Source organism: Typopeltis vanoorti, chromosome 19, assembly GCF_054136105.1.
Source record: "Typopeltis vanoorti isolate ZY-2024b chromosome 19, IOZ_Tvanoo_1.0, whole genome shotgun sequence".
NCBI classification, from domain to species: domain Eukaryota; kingdom Metazoa; phylum Arthropoda; class Arachnida; order Uropygi; family Thelyphonidae; genus Typopeltis; species Typopeltis vanoorti.
In genome coordinates this window covers 81,566,656-81,589,121 of record NC_143567.1, presented here as the reverse complement: position 1 = coordinate 81,589,121, position 22,466 = coordinate 81,566,656, and the positions used below count along the sequence as shown (strand labels likewise).

Genomic DNA, 22,466 nt, shown 5'->3' with positions numbered 1-22,466 from the left:
GATAGCACATTCCATTCCTCCTGCTTGTTTAACAAAACATGCAGTGCTTGAATTCCCCACGCTTCAAGATCTGTAACCAATGCCTTAAATGGATTCCCCCCCCCCCCCGGTAGCTCTACACCTCTGTATGTAGTTATGCAGGAGAGGTGGTGTGGAGTGAGTTTAATGGGCAAAAGGACTTATACAAGAAGGTTTGCATCTGAATGGATTTGATGTTCAGAGACTGGAAAAAGTTGAAGTGAAATTGGATGTGCAGAATCAGAGAAACGAGCTTTTTTGGGGGGGGGGGTAAGTTGTTGAGTGGACATGCAGACATCAGTGAGGTACCTGAGTGTAAGAATGTGTATAATATGCCAAAGTTAGTACCACTGGTTACAAACCAGAATGGGATAGTTAGAAAGTGACAGGATAGCAGTGGGCCTAAGGGGCTTTTGCACTTTATGTACACTAATGCCAGGAGCATTTAGAACAAGCAGGGGGAATTTTTCATTGGTTGGCTCAACTTTGCCAAAGGTTATTGGCATTAGTGAGACATGGCTAACAACACTCCTCACCTCATTCTTTTCTCTCTATCCCTGAATATGAAGGGTATAGTGTATTCAGGGAGGATAGAGAGAAAAGAATGAGGTGAGGAGTGTTGTTGATGATAGCGATGAACTGCAACCAAGAGAGTTGATCAACTGCTGGACAGTGGAAATAGCACATTTGAGGCTATCTAGTGTGAGATTGAGGCCAGCAGAACAAAATATAGTTGGATGCTGCTATAAACCAGTGGATGGAAAAGGTGATGGAGATAGTATGCATCTGCAAATAGACCCAATGAGTTGCAGAACAAGCAATTATAGGGGATTTCAACTATGGTAACATAGATTGGAAGGAGGAGGAGAGGATACATGGGAGGAAGGAAATGGATTTTATGCAGTTACTGTGAGATAATTACCTGAGACAGCATGTAATGGAATATACTAGGAGAGTGCCTGATCTAGTAATTGCATCTGAGGATTTGTCTATAACGAATATGACAACTTTGCCACCAATTGGTGAGAGTGATCATATGGTCTTGACCTGGGAGGTGGCTAAATGTGTGGAATTTTCAGTTAAGACAGGGTATATGTGGAATTAGAGGACTAGTAAGTGACAAGCTTAGGAGAATGCTTGTATCAGTGCTATGCATGTAAAACTGCAAGGACTGGATGTTGATAGTGAGGTAATAACAGACTGCATACCTAGAATCAGGAGAGTAAATTGAGTGGGAGTTAAATGGATGAATTTCATCAAGCTGGAGCTGGAAGAAAAAAAAATTGTGGGGGGGATTTAAGGAATAAGGTGAGCTGCAGGCACAGGCTACAAGGGTAACTAGTGTGGTAAGAAAGGCAAAAGCAGATTATGAAAGGAAGTTAGCAATGCAGGCTAAAGAGAATCCCAAACAGTTCTTTTGATATGTTGTAAGCAAAAGAAAGAATGTATATGGCAGAATGATTTTACGGAATGCCAATGGTAGGGTGGTAATTGAATCAGTCGAAATAGTAGAATTACAACACTTTGCAAGTGTATATCATCCAGGTGGAATGAAGTGAAATATTGCAGTCAAGAGAGAGCCAAAGGCTTATATGGGAACTGAGGTAATGAAATGGATGTTCATAGCATACTACAGAACCTTAATGTGAACGGTATACCGTCTCAAGTTTTACCTGTAGCAGTGAGGGAATTGTTAGTGCGCATGACCATATTGTTTAATCTCAGTCTCAGCTTTGGTCCCAAGGGGGATTGAAAGAGGAGAAAATAGTTTAATTTCATAAAGAAGGCTTCAAGACTAATGTAGCAAATTACCAACCAATCAGCATATCAGGAGTTGTTAAAGTATTGGAGAAATTGGTCAGAAGCAAAATACAGGAATGTATAGATGGAAATGAGATACTGTACGGGGGAAGCATAGTTTTGTGAAGGGTACGTGATGCTTCAGTAACTTGCTTTGTTTTATAATACAATGAGATCTGAGTTGGATGAAGGGTGTAATGGGTTTACAGTGATACTGCTGGACTTTGCAAAGGCCTTTGACAGGATACCACATGGAATTCTAATCAGTAAACTGCAGCACATGGGAATGGATATAGGGCTGGTGAGGTGGATAGGAGGGTGGTTGATGGAGAGATTAGAGTCCAAAAGAAGGCCCATGACTAGTTATCTTCTTGAGCTGTTACTGCTTATTTTGTTCATTAACGATATAGGAAAGGATCGGAGAGGAATTGTTCAGTTATTTGCCAATGATGCAAAGTTGGGTAAAGCAATAGTTAATACAGATGATGTCAAAATTTTCCAGGATGATTTGGGATAGATTGGCAGACTGCTCAAAGGTGAATAGATGTTGGTTTAATGTGACAAAGTGTAAGGTTATGCATTTTGGGTTGAAAAGATTACCGACTCTATACCACATTGGTGGAACAGTACGAAAGGAACTTAAGACGTGCACTCAGGCAATACATACAGTAAATGAGGACGAAGCAGGAAGCTATCATTTCTCCTAAAAGTCCTGATGTTGCTCCCTAGCAGGCTATGTAGGTATTCTTGGCCATTGGGCTGAAGGTTTTATGATGTATGTCTCCCAAATTTGAGGCATCTCATGCAACCAAATTTGTTGAGGTTTGACATGTTTCTTAGGACTGGGGCTGATTCCATGAAAGGTCTTTCAAACTTGAACTTGCTACGGTGTATTATTGTGGCCTTCTTCCACCGTATTTTGTAGCATGTATACAGAGAATGGTCTGCAAGACCAGAGTGGCTATACTGGTGAAAATGGATGTAGTCCTTGTGTTCTGATATTCGCTGTCCTGCCTATTTGGCCAAAGTAGGACAGCTTACAGCTGCAAGGGACCTGGTATATACCAAGTAGGTCTAGGAGAAGTGGTTTGGTCTATAGTGGAGCAGATAAGGGATGCCAATTTTCTATATGGTCTGTAACAAGTGGTAAAGTCATGTTTTCTTAAGATTTTGGTAATTTTTTCCAGGGTGCCTCAGATGTAGGGAATAGTGATGGATTTAGAATCCTTGTTGTGAAGGGGGTGAGGGTTGTGGTTTACTGGTTTCAATATTTTTTGGATTTTTTTGGGGGGGGGGGGGTAGCCATTGGCCAAGAAAGTGTTGAGGATGTGATTTAGTTCCTCAAGGAGAGGAGTGTGTCAGAGCCATGTGACCAAATAGCGAACGTCATCATCAACGTAGCGAAGCCCTATGGTTGGTTTTTGTGGGTCGGCATATCAAGAAATTTGAGAAATTAAAAAAGAGCTTGACCTCCGAACCAAAACTAGTCAACCTTTCTTCGTTTATGTTGAAGTCCGCAGCACTCATCGCACTATCACGTGGCTACAACTTCGGCATTGCTCCCGGGAAAATACCAGCCGAGGATATAATGATCCAGATCGAACGCGGGATCAGCCACCTTCCATACCACATAGCCAACAATATTAGACTGGATGTAGCTTGTGTTCTCACCAAAGCAAGACCACCAAAAACCAACATATTCAATAGTGAATATAAAGCTCTGCAGGAATTGAAGAGAAACAAAGAAATAGTAATCACCAGAGGGGATAAGGGGAAAACGCCACTGTAGTACTCAACCAAACGGACTACAGAGGTAAGTTTAATGCTCTATTATTAGATCATGCTACTTAACTTCCCCATTGAATACAATCCCACTAACTCACAAATTAGAAAACTCCATAGGCTCCTTAAGAAGGTCATTTCGTTACTGACAAATTAAAACTCGACTCCCCCCCCCCCATATATATGGACTCCCAAAAATACATAAAGAAAATGTGCCATTACATCCCATAGTGGATGGCATTGATTCCCACACATACAAATTAGCTAAACATTTGGCCAAAGTGCTCACACACTATAATGGTAACACATCATCATCACACAAAAAATTCAGTCCACTTCAAAGCGAACATAGAAAACATTACACTCCAACATACTGACATAATGGTCAGTTTTGACATCTCCTCCTTATTCACTAATGTCCCACTCAAAGAAACATTAGAACTAATTCAAGCTAAATTTCCTCCCGATATCTCAGTCCTATTTCAGTTCACAATGAACTCAGGCTATTTCGTTTGGCTGGGAAAATTCTACAAACAAATAGAGCGGACAGCCATGGGTTCACCAATCTCCTCACCCTTGGCCAACTTCTTTATGGAGACTAAGTGAAAGCCTTAAACTCTGCCCCACAAAAAACCAACCATATGGCTTCGCTACGTTGATGATGTGTTCAATATTTGGCCACATGGCTCTGACACACTCTTCTCCTTCTTAACACTTAAACAACTAACACCTCAGAATCAAGTTCACCCTGGAGAAAGAGGAAAACAACAGCCTCCCTTTCTTAGACACTAGTCACCCGCCAGTCTGATGAAACCTTGGTTTTTCTCTGTTTATAGAAAACCCACACATACAGGCAGATACATTCACCAACAATCCCACCACTCCTCCTCACAACAATATAGAGTTATTAAGATACTATACAACAGGGCTAAACTAATCTGTTTCAAATGACAATGCCCTAACCACTGAACTAAATCACAACACTTTCTCAGCCAATGGCTAACTCTCCCCCCAACAAAAAAAAATCCAAAAAAATATTGAAACCAGTAAACCACAACTCTCGCTCCCTTCACAACAAGGATTACTCTAAATCCATCACCACACCTTACATCTGAGGCAACTCAGAAAAAATTACCAAAATCTTTAGAAAACATGACTTCATCTCTTGTTACAGACCATATACAAAATTAGCATCCCTTATCCACTCCACTAAAGATCAACCACTTCCCCTAGACCTACCTGGTGTTTCCCAGGTCCCTTGCAGCTATAAGCTGTCCTACTTTGGCCAAACAGCCAGGACAGCGAATATCACAATTTCAGAACACAAGGACTACATCTGTTTTCACCAGTATAACCACTCTGGTCTTGCAGACCATGCTCTGATACTTGCCACAGAATACAGTGGAAGAAAGCCACAATAATACACATAGCAAGTTCAAGTTTGAAAGACTTTTCATGGAATCAGCCTCAACCTCTAAGAAACATACCAAACCTCAACAAATTTGGTTGCATGAGATCTTCATCCCAATGACCAAGAATACCTACATAGCCTGCTAGGGGGCACTATCGGGACTTTTAGGAGAGACGATAACTTCCTGCTTCATCTTGATTTACTGTATGTAGTGCCTGTGTGCACGTATCTTTATTGCAAGTTCCTTTGAAAATGGCATCGTGATGTTGCCGAAATATTGGATATATATATTAAAGTTTAATTTCATTTATATTCTATTGTACGTTGTGAATTTCTTAAGTCAATTAATAATTATGTATCACTAGTGTATAAGCCTTTCTACAAGAATGTACTAAAGGAAATTGCAAAAGCCAGAAACTTAGGAGTGTTAATGAATAGGGAGTTAAAGTTTATTAGGCACATAGCAAAAGTGGCTAAAACAACTCATCAGAGCACTTGGTTACTGAAGAATACTTTGACGAGTAGAGACAAGCAGGTTATTTTTCTTCTCTTTTTGAGCCTTGACAAGACCCCATCTTGACTACTGCATGCAGATCTTGGTGCCAGGGTTTCTTGGTGATGAGGAGGAGGTGGAGAGGATCCAGAGGCGAGTGGCAGGGCTATGGAATGAACCTGATGAGAACGGGTTGAAGATTTCTGGGTTAAGAAACTGGTTGATAAGCAGAAAAGGGGTGATATGATTGAGACATACAAATCACTGAGAGGTTTTTACACAATTAATTCAGAGGAACTTTTTCAGAACTAGGGGCCATCCATGGAAATTGAGTAAGAGTTTAGTTAGCAAGGGTGTTAAGAACTAGGTTTTTTGCTTGGAGAGTAGTGAATGAGTGGAATAGGTTTCCAGAGTCTGTTGTGGGTGCTGTGACTGTGAATTCTTGAAATGATATTTAGGGCTTCCCTCAATGAGTCTAAGGACTCTTTTCAGTTGCTCATAATAATAATAGATTTCTTCCCTCTCTCTCATGTTTGGACACACACACACACACACAATAATAAAGAATGGAGAAGAATAATAATAATGCTGGGATTTGTAGAACTCCACCGTCACACATGGTAGTCCTTACATAAGTCAGGACAATTTATTTGCATTTTGTGCCAAGCTCCCTTAAATGTTTTAGAGATCAATCAAGCACAACCACTTGAGTATTCCCTAAACTTTTGCATGACATTTGTTCTAAGATAGGTGACAGGGCACAAATTTGAAATTTGATTCTGCTGTAGTCATTCAGGCGAATGACTGTGGCGTAATCCATACCGGAAGTCATTTATTGGTTAAGAAGTTTGATTGTTAATGGTTACTTTACGAGTAAAACACACCCCAACTCAATATCACCAGAGTTGAAGATCGGTACTATCAACATAAGAAGCCTGAATGGCAAAGAAATGGAGCTAGCTGAGGAATTGGACAAGTACAAGATTGACATAATAGGGGTGACTGAAACAAAAAAATACAAAAACTGGTGAGATCTTTTTGAGCAATAAATACAAAATGTTATATTCAGGCAATGGCAATCAAGGAAAAGAAGGAATAGCCATAGTATTCAGCACTAAATATAAGGCTAATCTTCTTGAATGGCAGGCATTCTCTAGTAGAGTGATGTGGGCAAATATCAGAATGGGGAACTGGACAATGAGACTTGTGCCTATGGTCCCACAGAAGGTTCTTCTAAGGTAGAAGTGGAGGAAGTTTTTGAGGCTTTACAGAAAGCAACTGACACAATGGAAAAGCAAAAGTTCATCCTTGTTGGGGATCTAAATAGCAGAGTAGGAAATGATTGTTAGACAAAAATATTTTAGGAAAATTTGGAGAAAGATCAAAGCTAATAATAATGGGAAAATACTTGTTGGATTTCTGCTCAAGACATGGATTAGTTATTACTAACACCATGTTCCAACATAAAAATATGCACAAATTCATATGGAGAGAAGATGCAAGGATTAAGAAAAGAATGTTATTGATGATAGTGATGTTTTCTCCCTGGTGCAGAACACTAGCGTGTACAGAGGATTTGAAATTCGAAGTAATCGCCATTTAGATTTGAGTAGGATAAAATTGAATTTTTTATTGAAAAGAGCATGTGAGAAAATTTTAATGCAAATAAAAGTTGAGCAGCTCTCAGATGTGAACTGCATATACAAACATGATCAAAGAAAAAATGAAAGAGTTTGAGTACAGGAATCCAACCTTGGAGATTCAGTGGAAAGCCCTGAAAAAACTGATTGAGTCAGAGAGGTATGTGGTGACGTCTGCAAGAATAGAAAAATCAGAACTCCATGATGGACAGAAGAAGTTAAAGAGGCAGTGAAGGAAAAGAAGAAGCATATCAAAAGTTCCTGGCAAATAAGTGAGCATGTGCTCTTAGAGAATACAGAGAGAAATGTAAGAAAGCTAAACACTGTGAAAGTGGTATTAAACCTGATATCAAAATTGGAATTGTTAATGTCAGCTCTTTGCTTTATGCGGATGATGTTATACTTCTAAATAAATCCGCTACAAGCCTGCAAGGTTCCCTGATTAAATTGAATAACTGTTGTAATAGATATGGAATGAAGGTCAGCAATAACAAGATAAAGACAATGAAAATAGGCAGAAGCATTGAAAATATCAACTATATTGTGAATGGAGAACCTATAGAACAAGTAAACATATCAGCTACTTAGGCACAATTTTTAATGAAGATGGTAAATTAAATATGGAAATAGACAACAGAATCAACAAAGCTGGTATGGTAGGAAGTCAACTGAATAAATTTATATGCAATAAGAGTAAAATTAGTCAAAACACTAATTAGCTGTATACAAGACTGTTCAAACCACTTTTAACTTATGCATCTGCCAGCTGGGTCAGAAGTAGAACACTTGACGAAAGACTAGAGACTGCAGATGAGTCCTAAGAAAAATTAGGGGCATGAACAGATGGCATCAATGGCAGTATTATATTAAAAACCAGGATAATTGGAAAGTACTTAACATTGTCAGCATTCAGGAATGCATTGGCAGATCTAATTCCAGGTGGAATTGGATCTGCTTTCCTTGCCATCCTCACAGAATGGCAAGGAAAGATTAGCAAAACAGGTGTTCTCTGCCAGGGTGGCAGGAAAAAGACCTAGAGGAAGACCAAGGTTGGTCAATTGGTAGAGCCTCTGCTACTAATGACTTAAGCAAGTTTGAGCACGGTAGTTGATGGGGATCAGTTGTTCAATGCTATTGGCACACTCTCCATCGATGAGTCTTTGGACTCCGTGGAGGTGTCTAATAATAATAATAAAGATATAGGTGGATTGATACAGTAAAAAGTGCCTTAGAAGATAGAAATATAAGCTCTGATAATGTTAGTCTTGACAGGTAATAGACTGATATGGAGGAAAATTGTAGATAGAAAGTTATTAATGATGTAAATTTTTTAGTATAAGTAACCTTTGTATAACGCGGATGTTAGATTCGATAGAAATGCCGTGTTATGCGAGACTCAGATGACATACAAGAAGTAGGGTAATGTTCCGAAATCGTTTTTTTTTTTTTTTTTTTTAATTATATTAACAACAATGACATCCAAAAAAAATATTTTTTTCTTTAATTTAGGTAATTGATGTAAGTTAAGAAAACATATAAACTATGAGACAAATACATAGTATAAAATTATAAAAATTACAAATTGTAATTAAGCTTCATTGGGCATAAATGTTTTAGTCAAATTAAAATAAAGTGCATATTTTAATCTTTCATAGGACGAGAATTTGAGGATTGATTAATAAACATTGGTTTTGTCATGTAATCACCTGATGCATTACTACAAAATAGTGAAGTAATTCTATCTTTGAATCCAGGAGCTGATCTTTCATTTTTCGAAATATATATTCAAAGTCCTTGCAACAACTGTTTTTTCTCCATTTTTCATCCGATCCATGATTTTAATTTTTTTTCTTAGAGAGAAATTTTCTTTTCAATATTGATTTTTTCCTTTTCGATGCAGTTTGTGGCCATTACTATAAAATTTTTTTACATAAAAAAAAGCATTACATATTAATTATGTAACTCACCAGAAAATAAAGTGCTCAGCTTGAGATTAACATACTTATGATTTTTAATGCGCCTTCCTGGCAGAAAACGAAGACAATTTTCAACAGTAAACACTTTATACGGTATACATTTGACGTACATGCATGCTCAAGGGTATATCCCTTAATACAAATTCGCTACTTGTAACGCGTTACTACATGCATGATACGAGCAGAGACAAATTTAACGAAGATAAAATTTGATTTTTAAGTTGCGCACTGAAAATTATATGAAAAGATAAAGGGTTTCTACAATTTGTAGACTGTTTTTATCAAAACCACATTGTATAAGTACTGCATTATATCGAAACTGCATTGTACAAGTGCCGCATTATACGAGGGTTACCTGTACATCCCTTGAGGGTTCATAGCAGCAATTTGCTGGTACTCCTCCAATTCTTGTGCAAATTCGATTTCCTTTCCATTTAATACTCCTTATGTTGATGGTTCCTATCTTCAATTCTGATGTTGGGTTTATTCTTCTTCTAGATGTTGAGTTGGAGCTTGTTTCAGTAGCTGACTTTTCACTGTTTGCCATGGTTCCCCGATGAAAACAGTGGGGACCTTTAACCGAACGATGCTCCAGCCGGCATGAATCGCGTGTACCATCATATGCATTTGTAGTTTAGGCCAATAGTGAGTAAAATTTGGTTGGCTAAGTTCCAAATTGCCAACCCATCCTCATTAGTTCAGTAACCATTAGACACCTACTAATGTGATGTACCACGTGCAGGTGAGCTTTGGTTAGGTCAGAATCCCCAGTTAGTTCTCTGGTCTCCTCCCTGTTAATTGATTTTGACCCTTAATCAACCTCACCAAGTTTAATTAATATGTTTAAAAAAAAATAGTTTCTCATCACTTGGAATATATGTAAAGTAACATAGTTATGTGAAAATTTTTTATGAAAGTGCATTATTGAGATAATTAAAAACATTCATTTTATCTAAATTCTACAAAAATAAAATGAAATAAAAACCTAGCATCCTGTAAATATCAGTGAATTTGCAAAAATGATCATGCTTGCTAGCCAGTATATGTGATACATTGTTCAGTGTTAAAGTAGACATGTTTATTGATAATTCTACACAGCAAAATGTATGTGGCCTGGAAATTGAGAAGGAACCTGCTAGTGTTTTTATGGAAAGCTGCATGTCAGTTTTTGCAGGACTGTGTAGCAGTCCTGCAAAATTGTTACACAGTCAATTCCATGGAGTCTGTAGACTCATTCAGGGAATCCCTAGACATTATGCCAAGCAATATGCAATATCCATCATACTTTGCTTTGAATTCATTCACAGCTTCTCGAGCAAATAATCTAGCCCTCAAACTTTTGTTCACTTTTAAAGGGTATTCCTAATTCACCCACCACAAGATCAGTTTTAAAAAGTTTCCTTTGTATTAATCTTTTAATAATTTGTTTCAATCATATCATCCCTTTTCTTTATATCAACTAATTTCTGTAACCCACGAATCTTTATCTACCCTTAATGATATAATCACGTAATCACAAGAAAGATATTTATTTAACCAAATATTTCGGTCTGGAAATAGCAGACCATCGTCGGTGGTATTACAAGAACAGTTTAAAAAATATACAAGCTAGAATACTAACAATAGATCGTTGAAATTAGAACATGCCGCGTGATGTTATATCACTAAGTATGAAACGAAATATTTTGAAGTAGAAACATGATTGAATTTGCTATTAAAAAAAAAAAAAAAAAAAAAAAAAATTAATGAGTAATCTTGATTAGGCTTTCCCAGATTTTTGATATAGATATGCAGTCATTACGATTCAGGTTGGGATGATGGAGCAAGGCCTCCACGCTTTCCTTGAACAAACGTTCGAACCTATAACGGGATCTATGTAAGAGGCGCGTTTTGGACCAAAGGATGCTGTGGTCAGTTTCAATCCCGTGTTGAGCCAAACCAGACTTTTCAGGTTTATTGTGAAGAATGGATGATTGATGTTCTTGGATTCTTTTTTCAAGAGAACGTCCAGTCTGTCCAAAGTAAGAGAGATCACAGTTGCAAGGAATTTGATAAACTCCAGGAAGAGATAAAGTTGAGCGTTTGTCTTTAGGAGAAGGAAATTGAGAAGACAATTTGTTAATAGGAGAATACGTAGCTGTTAAATCATATTTCTTTAAAATTCTTGCGATAGGTTCTGAAATACCGGAGATATAAGGAATAGGTACTCGACGTATTGAATCTTTGTTGTTTTGTGGAGGATTATAAGATGTAAGAAGACGTTGAATACTTTTTTCAGAAAAGCCATTGAGTTTCATGTGTTGCTGGATAGTAGAAAGTTCTTTCTGTAGATAATCAAAAGTAGAACAATTAGTTTTGGCTCTTTTGATGAGACATTTTATAATTCCTGTTTTATGACATGGATGATGGGCTGATTCTTTCAGAATATAACGACCTGTGAATGTTGGTTTCCTGTATACTGTAGTTGTAAGAATATTTGAAGATGATCGGATGAGGAGAACGTCTAAAAAAGATAACTGGTTGTTTTCTTCTAATTCCATAGTAAACTTTATGCGATGATGTAAGGAATTAATACTGTTTAAAAAGGAAGATAAAGTGTTTTTACTGTGAGGCCAAATAGCAAATATGTCATCTATATATCTTACCCAAAAAGATGGTAGAGGGAAACTAGATGTGAAGAGGACTTTTTCTAAATGTTCTAAATAAAAGTTGGCTAAAGCTGGAGAAAGAGGACTTCCCATGGCTGTTCCTTCTACTTGGCTATAAAATTTGTTTTGACATATGAAATAACTAGAATGTATAACGAAATCGAATAGTTTTATAATATCTTGAGGAAAGATGTCAGCAAGTAGTTTTAAAGTTTCCTTAAGAGGTACATTGGTGTATAAAGATTCTATATCAAAACTAACCATAAGATCTGTAGGTTGTAATGAGACATCTTTTAATTTTTCTAAGAAATCTGAGGAGTTTTTTAAAAAAGAACTCGAGTTGCCAATGTAAGATTTATCTTTATCTTTATCTTCCAAAAAAGATAAACACTTTATCTTCCTTTTTAAACAGTATTAATTCCTTACATCATCGCATAAAGTTTACTATGGAATTAGAAGAAAACAACCAGTTATCTTTTTTAGACGTTCTCCTCATCCGATCATCTTCAAATATTCTTACAACTACAGTATACAGGAAACCAACATTCACAGGTCGTTATATTCTGAAAGAATCAGCCCATCATCCATGTCATAAAACAGGAATTATAAAATGTCTCATCAAAAGAGCCAAAACTAATTGTTCTACTTTTGATTATCTACAGAAAGAACTTTCTACTATCCAGCAACACATGAAACTCAATGGCTTTTCTGAAAAAAGTATTCAACGTCTTCTTACATCTTATAATCCTCCACAAAACAACAAAGATTCAATACGTCGAGTACCTATTCCTTATATCTCCGGTATTTCAGAACCTATCGCAAGAATTTTAAAGAAATATGATTTAACAGCTACGTATTCTCCTATTAACAAATTGTCTTCTCAATTTCCTTCTCCTAAAGACAAACGCTCAACTTTATCTCTTCCTGGAGTTTATCAAATTCCTTGCAACTGTGATCTCTCTTACTTTGGACAGACTGGACGTTCTCTTGAAAAAAGAATCCAAGAACATCAATCATCCATTCTTCACAATAAACCTGAAAAGTCTGGTTTGGCTCAACACGGGATTGAAACTGACCACAGCATCCTTTGGTCCAAAACGCGCCTCTTACATAGATCCCGTTATAGGTTCGAACGTTTGTTCAAGGAAAGCGTGGAGGCCTTGCTCCATCATCCCAACCTGAATCGTAATGACTGCATATCTATATCAAAAATCTGGGAAAGCCTAATCAAGATTACTCATTAATTTTTTTTTTTTTTTTTTTTTTTTTTTTTTTTTTTTTTTTTTTTTTTTTTTTTTTTAATAGCAAATTCAATCATGTTTCTACTTCAAAATATTTCGTTTCATACTTAGTGATATAACATCACGCGGCATGTTCTAATTTCAACGATCTATTGTTAGTATTCTAGCTTGTATATTTTTTAAACTGTTCTTGTAATACCACCGACGATGGTCTGCTATTTCCAGACCGAAATATTTGGTTAAATAAATATCTTTCTTGTGATTACGTGATTATATCATTCAGTCTTATGTCGCAAGTATCCTTAAAACAACAAATTTATCTACCCTTATAAGGTGCATTACATAAACCTGCCACCATCTTGGTTACTCACCTCTTTGTATATCACGAAACTCGATGACTGGAACTGTACAACAGTCAAGATGAGGTCTTATCAAGGCTTTATGAAGTATAATGAACTGCTTATCTCTGCACATCACTGTTCTTCAGTAATCAAGCAATCCAATGAGCTGTTTTATAGACTTCTGCAATGTGCCCTCTAAACTTCAACTTCCTATCAACCAACACTCCCAGATCCCTGTCTTCATCAATTTCCTGGAGTACAGTTCCATTAGTGTGGTACGCAGCTGGTAATCTTTTTACTCTAAAATGCATAACCTTTTGCCACATTAAACTTGTATCTTTTCTCCTTTGCTTGTACTTCCAGTAGTCTGTTCAATTCATCCTACAAAATTTTATCTTTGACTATTGATCTACTCAAGTTTGTATCATTAATATACAAATTAAATAGTAATAGTCCAAGTACAGATCTTTGGCATGGCTGTAGTCACAGGTCTTCTGCTAGCCTCTACTCCTGAATGAACTATCTAATATCTCTCCATGCGGTTTCTTCTTGCCCACTTCACTATCTTCATATCTATCCCTGTTGGTTACAGTCTATTTATCCGAATTCCATGCAGTATCCTGTCAAAAGTCTTTGCAGAGTCCAGTGGTATTACTGTATATAACCATTATTGCTGCTTTGCTCTTGCTATGCTATAAAAGGTAAGTTACTGAGGCCTATCCTTCACAAAGCCAAGTCCCCCTCCTGCCCACACACACATACAGTACCCTATTCCTCTAGCCATTCTTGGATTTTTTCCTTAACCAACTTCTCCAATATCTTGATTACCACTCTGAAGTGCTGACTGGTTAATAATTTGGCACATTGGTTTTGGAACATCCTTTATGAAATAGAAATTGCCCCTCTTTCCAATGCTTTGTGACAGTCTAATGCTGAGACTTAAACATTGTGTTCAAAGGTATTGACAATTCCATAGCACTTTCTCACAATACTTGAGTATTATTAAGAGAGACCTCCAGGAAGTCAGAGACTCATCGAGGGAGGCCACATACTACACACACACATACTACACACACACACACACACACACACACACACACACACACACCATCATACTTATTCTTGAATTCATTCGCACTGCTTGCACTCACAACATCCAATGGCAATCCATTCCAGTCATGCACCTAGATTTTTCTCAGAGAAAAATCTAGCCCCCACACCCTTCTTGGCCGCCTTCATTCTTAGCTTCCAAGGATGCCCTCTCGTCCTTTCCCCACCTTCCATAAACTGAAAAATTCCATCAACTGAAATCCTGTATGACCCTTTCAGAATTTGTAGACTACATCTCTGTAGTCTACAAATTCTCAATCTGTCTTCATAATCAGTATTCCACAATCCTGATATCATTTTTAACACTCCTTTGTACTCCAATATATCAGAATCACAACAGAAACAAGGAGACCAGGCCTGCACACAATAGTCCAAGTGAGATCTTATCAAGGCCTTGTAAAGAGGCAAAATGACATGTGAACATTCGTTTCAGCATTGCATTTCTCTTTTGAGTTGTATTTCGATCTTTGCCGCATGGCCCCTGAACTTAAACTTCCTATCTATTAACACTCCAAGATCCCTAGCCTCATCAGTTTCTTCTGGCCTAATCCCACCAATATAATATGACATTGGATATCTAATCATGCCGAAGTGAATGACTTTACATTTACTGACATTGAACCGACACCCATTTTCCCATGCCCACAATTCCAGCCTATTCAAATATTCTGCAACAACTGCACATCAGCAGCATTCCTGATTACCCTACCTATCTTTGTATCATCAGCAAATAACTGTGTCACTCGTCAAATCCTTCCCAATATCATTAATGTACAGATTGAATAACAGTGGACTAAGCACTGATCCTTGTGGTATACCACTTGTTATTATATATATATATATATATATATATATATATATATATATATAATATATAGTATATATAACATACACTAAGGGGCTCTGCCCCTGATGCCTATGCCCCCCCCCAGTTCCTATGGCACTCATATACCCCCCCCCCCCCATGTTTCCGGACTGGTAGGCCAGTTCTCCTTGAATTCCGATGACTCGAATTTTGAAGGCTATACTCAGGGTAGCCCCCGAGTTTCAAAATGTTTCAAATAACTTGACAAAAACATTACAGCCAACGTCGCATCTGTTTCCAATTTCAGCTTATTTTATAGTATAGAGCAGAATCTTTGTACTGGTTATGGGCAGTACTACCCTTACATTACGTCCAGACTTGATATAGGCCTAAGCCTTTAGAAGTGTTTTACCCTATGCCTGTTCTAGTTATCATTGTGGTCAATCTCTGGTGGCAACACCATGCCACCAGTGTGCCTTGTAAGGTCCTCAAGGAAAGAACTTTTATGTCCTTCTGCATAAGCCCAAGCTGTTTTAAGTCTTTATAACTATCTGCGCTCCATGCGCCATGTAAAGAGATGGTGGCACCAGTAAACCTCTGAGTTGCCCCATGCTCCTCCCTTATCTTACTAACTAGATCTTGGTTATTCTTATAATAGTTTACCTTATTACTATGGCTATAGGCTAGTGGTCGCCCTGTTCCTGCCACCTGGGCATCAACTACCCAACCATCACCATCTTTATTAATCACTAAGTCTGGCTTACGCAAACCCGTGGAAGTCCTATAATGTGGATTCCACCGCGGTCTTGCAACCTTTGTTCTTAAAGTGGTTGTTCAGAATGGAGACCATTGCGTCATGCCTCTGCAAATGACCCCATGGGTGCGGAAGCAACACTGGGCTATATGAGACAATGTCTCGCTGTAATGGCAGCCAGCCTTACAGTTTGAGTCGTCACTACCCCATCGGGCTATGCGGGCTCGAGTGGGTAGGGCATTGATTGTTGTCATGATAAGATCAATATACTCAAACCCAGGGAGGAGTCTGGTGCCATCCCTTACCCAATCATGCTGGGGAGACACCAGATACGACTGCATAAGCATGCAACAGCCTTCCGTGCAGGGAAAACGCTTTAGTCTCGACCTTGAGCTTCTTGTCACAACCAGAAGGGACAAGAGCTAAAGAGCAGGGCTTCTCTACATTAATAGAAAGGCCTTGAATAGAGAAAAAGTGAACTGCCCGATCAAGGAGTTCCTGCAAGCTACGTTATTAGAGGCTACGAGAATAAGATCGTCTGCAAAGGCCATAGCATTAAAGGAAGAAGCGCCTAGAGAGTAGCCTATATGACTGGGAAGAGAGTGAAGAAACTCATCTATGACACAGTTAAAGAAAAGGGGAGATAGAGGATTTCCCTGGTGAACACCCCACACTACCGGAATAGAAGTTGCACGGGATCCTGTAGTGATAGTGATGGAGCTCCATGACATAGGAAAGAAAGGGTTCTGGACATCCAGCAATAGACATCGCTCGAAGAAGAGCAGGAAAGAGACTCTATCAAAGGCCTTTAGGTCCAGCGATGCCATATATAGAGGCTTAAGGCGGCATTGGGAATCAGAGAGAAGAGAAGAAAGAAGATATATATTCTTGGCACAGCCGTCCGAAGGGACAAAAGCTCTCTGTCTATAATCACATTGTATATGTTGCTGAAGTCGTTTAAGATTTTATGATAGAGTCTAAGTAACACAGGGGAGATGGTAATAGGTCTAAAGTCTGATGTACAGCTTGAAGTTTCTTTCTTCGGAATGAAGATCTTGAAGTGCGTAGGTATGGTGGTATTGCTTTACTGGAAAGGAGAACGTCCAGTAAGTCTGATTTTTGTTATTTCCTGACTTACCTGTTTACTTGCTTTGTTGTTTCTTATTTCCTGTTCATTTTTCTTTTTCTCCATATGCTCATTTAAACTTCTCTCAACTTTTTGCAATTCCCATGTTGTCTCTCTGATGATGTGCTTCAACTTTGCTATTTTAGCGGTTAATTCATTTTCATTAACCTCCTCCATGTGCACAATAACCTGGTTGGCAGGGCTAACTTTGTTCTCGCCTGTGGTGCTTTTTTTAGCATTATCTTTCTTGCCCTGTTTTGGTGCCATTTTAAACGTATACTAAATATTAAAATATCTTAATAAAAATATATGATAAAATATTAAATTCTACAATAGTATACTTCAAAACACTAATTTTTTAAGGGAAAACACACACACACACATACACACAAAAAAAAAAAAAAAAAAAATAGACCAAAATCATCACCAACTTTACAGGAGCACTAAATTTGCTGACCTATGTATCCTCGAACCAAAATTCCTATGTTGGTATTCCTAATATCCAAAATTCCAAGAGCTATGAAATTAGATGGTATTCCATCTAATTTCATAGCCCTATTCATATCAAGGATCTGTAATATCCTATTCACCTCCAGTTTATCTTCTTCCTTTTCTCTAGTGAAATACATGCTCACTGCATTTAAAAAAGCGAGAGATTGCTCTCAAAAATAAATTATATAAAGACATCTAAATTTCTTTTTAATGTTACATGCCGAAATCAGTCATAAGAAAATAAGATATCATATACAGTAAATGAATACAATATTTTGAATGAAACAGATCCATTTAATTTTGATATGTATGAGCTGCAAGGAAGGCACTGTTGTTGCCAGTGGACATACATTAGTATTATATTAAGTCAAGTTATATTGATTTGAGATAATAACTTATGAAACAGTAGTCATGGGCAAATAAATAAGCTAAAACAATTAGAAAACAGAACTGTATGTTAAATGATTTCTACGTAAAAACTTCTATTTAGGCTTAGGAGCTGGTTTAAGCTTATCTTCAGGTATGGAATGAAAACGGCACAATTAGATAATTAAACACGTTTTCATCTGTCACAGAAACATAATCTTGGATACAATATAAAAATCAATAAATATCAACAAAAACACTTAAGTGGAAGATGTTAGACTAGAAGCCTAGAATTGCGAAGACTACTGGGAAGTCCAAACATTTCTGTTTCCAAAATATTGAGAACTTTTGCACAACACATTTATTTAGACTGGGCTAGTTTTTAAATCTGCTTGGGGGGGGGCTTCGAAGTTTGTATATGCCAAACAGTGAAGCATAGGTTCCCATGCACCTGATTCTGTGCAAGGTATGGTCTTGAAGAACACATACATGTGCTTTGACTTACGGTTGTATGTTATTGCAATTTTTTTTTTTTTTTTGCATCCCAGGTGTTGTCTCTATGACAGCTGAAATATTGGAACAATTAAACGTGTATATTTCATTACTTTGAGCTATTTTCGTTTCTAAACCAGAAAATTAGATTTTACATGAATACAAAAATAAAATAAATGACTGCATGTCCCTTGTAAGTTCAGTATTCTGATTTCAAAATTTTAAATTTAATTGCACAAGGAAGGGCAAAAAAAAAAAAAAACTAATTGACAAAGAAGAACATAATTGAAATTCAGGTTTATTTTCTTATCTTATCACAATAAAAATTGGAAGCATTTTAACTAATGCTATTTTATATATATGTTTGGCCAATCTCAAAACTCACAAAAATACATTCTTGGGTTTATTTTTGCTTATTTTAAAAATATGGTTGAAAAAAGTTGCTGTAAAATTACTAATGTTTTATATGTTTTATTTAATATATATATATATATAGGTCTATGTTACCAGCTATAACTTGATAGTGAATCAGAAGAATAAATTTAAAATATATTAATTTAAAATGGATTTTCAGCAATTAGAGTATCGTAATATTAAATTATTAACTTTTACAGATCTAAGCCTTCAGGTTCTCAACATAAGTTCTTATTGAAGAATAAACAATAACCCATCTAGGTGATCTATTCTTTAAAATATTCCTTTACTTATGTTGGCTTTATTTTCAACAGGTTACTCCCTGTCGCCTTCCAATGGACTTCAACGCAGCTGAAAGCAATGGTACATGTGCCAGGCTTTTCTTTATGTGATTATTGTGTACCACAGCTTTTAATGATTACATCAAATTATTGTATTTTAAAGTAAAGTGCTATTATCTTAATGAGAAATTTCATATAGCAAAATTCAGTACTGATTTGTTTTCTTCCGAAAGAATCTTAATTTTCAGATTCTATCTTAACACTTAAGTGCAGAATGTGGTTCTTCTTGAATAATTGCAGTAAAGGTAATGTGATTAAACTATATTTTTGTGAAAGACAGTATGTTCTGTTATTGTATTTTCTACTCTAATGTCTATTTTATTTTTAATAGAAAGTTGTTTATTGGAGGTATCAGTTGGGATACAGAACAAAGTAAGCACTTTAAATATTCTCTGTACTTTTTTTGTATATTAAATTGTGTATGAACTTGAACTGTTTTAACATGCTTTGTAAAAGAAATTATTGTAGCTATATAATTGGTAGATGAATTTCATTGATTGGTATAAAACAGTCTTGCTTGTTTTGGAGATATATATACTGGCTTAAAAAGTTCCATGCTTAATGTTTAGAGCAGGATTTGCAAATTATCTAATCCTTACCCCATCCACACTATCAGTACTAGTGTGCTAGAGTTTATCAACATATAGTGGCTAGCATTTCAAAAACTAGTAGGCCAACCAACATTTAGGATATCAGAAAATAAGGTATATCTTTCTGATATACCTTATTCTCAGGTTGCTCAATTCTTGCTGACCAAGCTGCTATGCATACTCATAACAGAGAATGTGAGAAAAACTATTACTCCACTAAAGTGAATATAAGTATGAAAGACTTTCTTGAATTCATCTTAAGAATTTGTCAAAAAAAAAAAAAAAAAAAAAAAAAAAAATGCAGAACTTGCTTAAATGTGGATGCATTAAACTGACATCACACTTCTGGGGAAACACTTATCCTTAGGTGTTTAAATCCTTAAATGTTTATTCTTAAAGGTTTCATTCATCCTAACAAGGTGCACAACAAGGTGAGGATTGGACATTAGGTCTAGAATGTTTTTTTATGTTAATGTTAAATATCATAATCTGAATCTTGTATTTATATTAACCTTCTTAATATTCATTGTCTTTTATCCTTATTTAAACAGTCAGTCTGTTAATGCCAGTGGACACATAAGCTGCTTTATAGATATATATTCCCAACCTTTTTTCACTTGCATACCCCTTTAAAACCCATTTCTATAAATTGTACCTCTTGTTTTTAAAATAGCTATTTTTAAATACTGACACTTTTGTTCAGTGCCTATCTTAATGTAAAATAGTTTACTTTACTTGTTTTTCCGCCATTAGTGATTATTTTTTGTGTGCCCCCTCAATGGTCCAGCACGTATCCCCAGGGGGTATGCATACCACCGGTTGGTAACCGAATCTAACCTGAATGATTCCATAATCCTATCTAATACAATAAAAAAATTTATATCAATTGATTTATAGTATTTGCTAATCAGGTTCCTGATACACATCCTCGGGTGTGTACCAGGATATTATAATAAAACCAGGACTACATGGAAAAGTTGCATTATTAGTAATGTCTGATTAACAATTTCCTCCAAATTAATCTTATCTGTTAATTCCAACATTATCAGATCTTGTCTTTCTGTAAGACAGAAATTACATTTCTTGCAAGACACTGTTTTACTGTATAAATCCACTTATATCTTCGTCTTCCTTTTGTGCCTTTTTTCCTGCCAACTAGCCAAAGAAAACTTGTTTTGCTAACATTTCTTCTCATTCTGTTTAAATTATTGTACCATCTCAGATTAGCTCTGCTAACAATGACAATTATTTCCTAATATCTGTAGTCTATGGTCTTTGATGAAGTGTTTTACATAGAATCCAGCTCTCAGATTTAGATTAGATCCATGATATAAAGTTGGTTTGAACACTGTATATAGCTAATTTAGTGTTTTGACTAATTTTTCTTATTCCATATAAATTTATTCAGCTGACTTCTTATCATGCAAGCTTTACTAATTCTGTTATATATTTCCATATTTAATTTGCCATCTTCACTAAAAAATCGTCTAAATAGCTGAAATGTTTTACTTGTTCTATAGGTTCAGATAGAGTTGATGTTTTTAATATATCTGCCTATTTTCATTGTCTGTCTTTTTATGGCTGATTTTCATACCAAATTTATTACAGCAGTTATTCACTTTGGTCAGGAAATCTTGCAGACGTGTATGAGATTTATTTAGAATTATGACTATTTACTTTATCTCTATAAAGTAAAAAGCTGAGATTAACATCTAAAATCTTGATAACGGGTTCAATACTTTCCATCGCACTGCAAATATAGATGATGAATATGAGTCTAGATAATATACACCTCACCTGATTTAACATCAGACAATCATTCTGTACATCCTTCAAGTCCTAAGTTACAACTGTAATATACACTAAGTATTGCTTGATATGATGTCACATTTACAACAGAAAACTTTAGTATTTTGAAGAACTTTCCTGTTGGTACCTTGTCATATGCCTTTTCCAGATCTCATCATCAAATTCCTGACATGTACCCTCAAGGGGTGTACAAGATATGATAGTACTACATGAAATGTACATCGTTACCAACTTCCTATCTACACTTTTCCTCCAAATCAATCTGTTACCCATCAAGACTGAACATTATCAGATCTTATATTTCTATCGTCTAAGGGTCTTTTTCCTGCCAACCTGGCAGAGAACACTTGTTTTTCTAATCTTTCCTCTTCCATTCTATTTGATAAGTAAGTGACCATACCACCTGGAATTAGCTCTGCTAATGCATTCCTGAATGCTGACAATGTTAAGTTCTTTCCAATTATCCTGGTTTTTAATATGATATTGCCATTGATGCCACCTGTTCATGCCTCTAATCTTTCTCAAGACGCTCATATCTGTGGTCTTTGGTGAAGTGTTTTACTTCTGACCCAGCTCTCAGATCCATGTTAAAATGGGTTTGAACACTGTAACTAATTTATTGTTTTGACTAATTTCTCTCTTATTCCATATAAATTTATTCAGCTGACTTCCTACCATAATGGCTTTGTTGATTCTGTTGTCTATTTCCATATTTAATTTACCATCTTCACTAAAAATCATGCCTAAGTAGCTGAAATGTTTTACTTGATACACCCTCTGTCCAAAAAGAAACCAAACTTTTCAAAAATAGAAGAAA

At 36.4% G+C, this 22,466-nt stretch overlaps 1 protein-coding gene across 2 annotated transcripts in view; it reads left to right on the top strand.

Annotated features, from left to right (window-relative positions):
• The window catches only part of LOC150096291 (heterogeneous nuclear ribonucleoprotein D-like), an 85,338-nt gene that overhangs the window by 30,667 nt on the left and 32,205 nt on the right, over positions 1-22,466 (top strand). For both annotated transcript variants that reach the window (XM_090409471.1, XM_090409472.1), the window contains exon 2: positions 19,582-19,622. In XM_090409471.1, the coding sequence (XP_090265597.1) occupies positions 19,582-19,622 (41 nt within the window). The remainder of the gene's footprint in view (positions 1-19,581; positions 19,623-22,466) is intronic.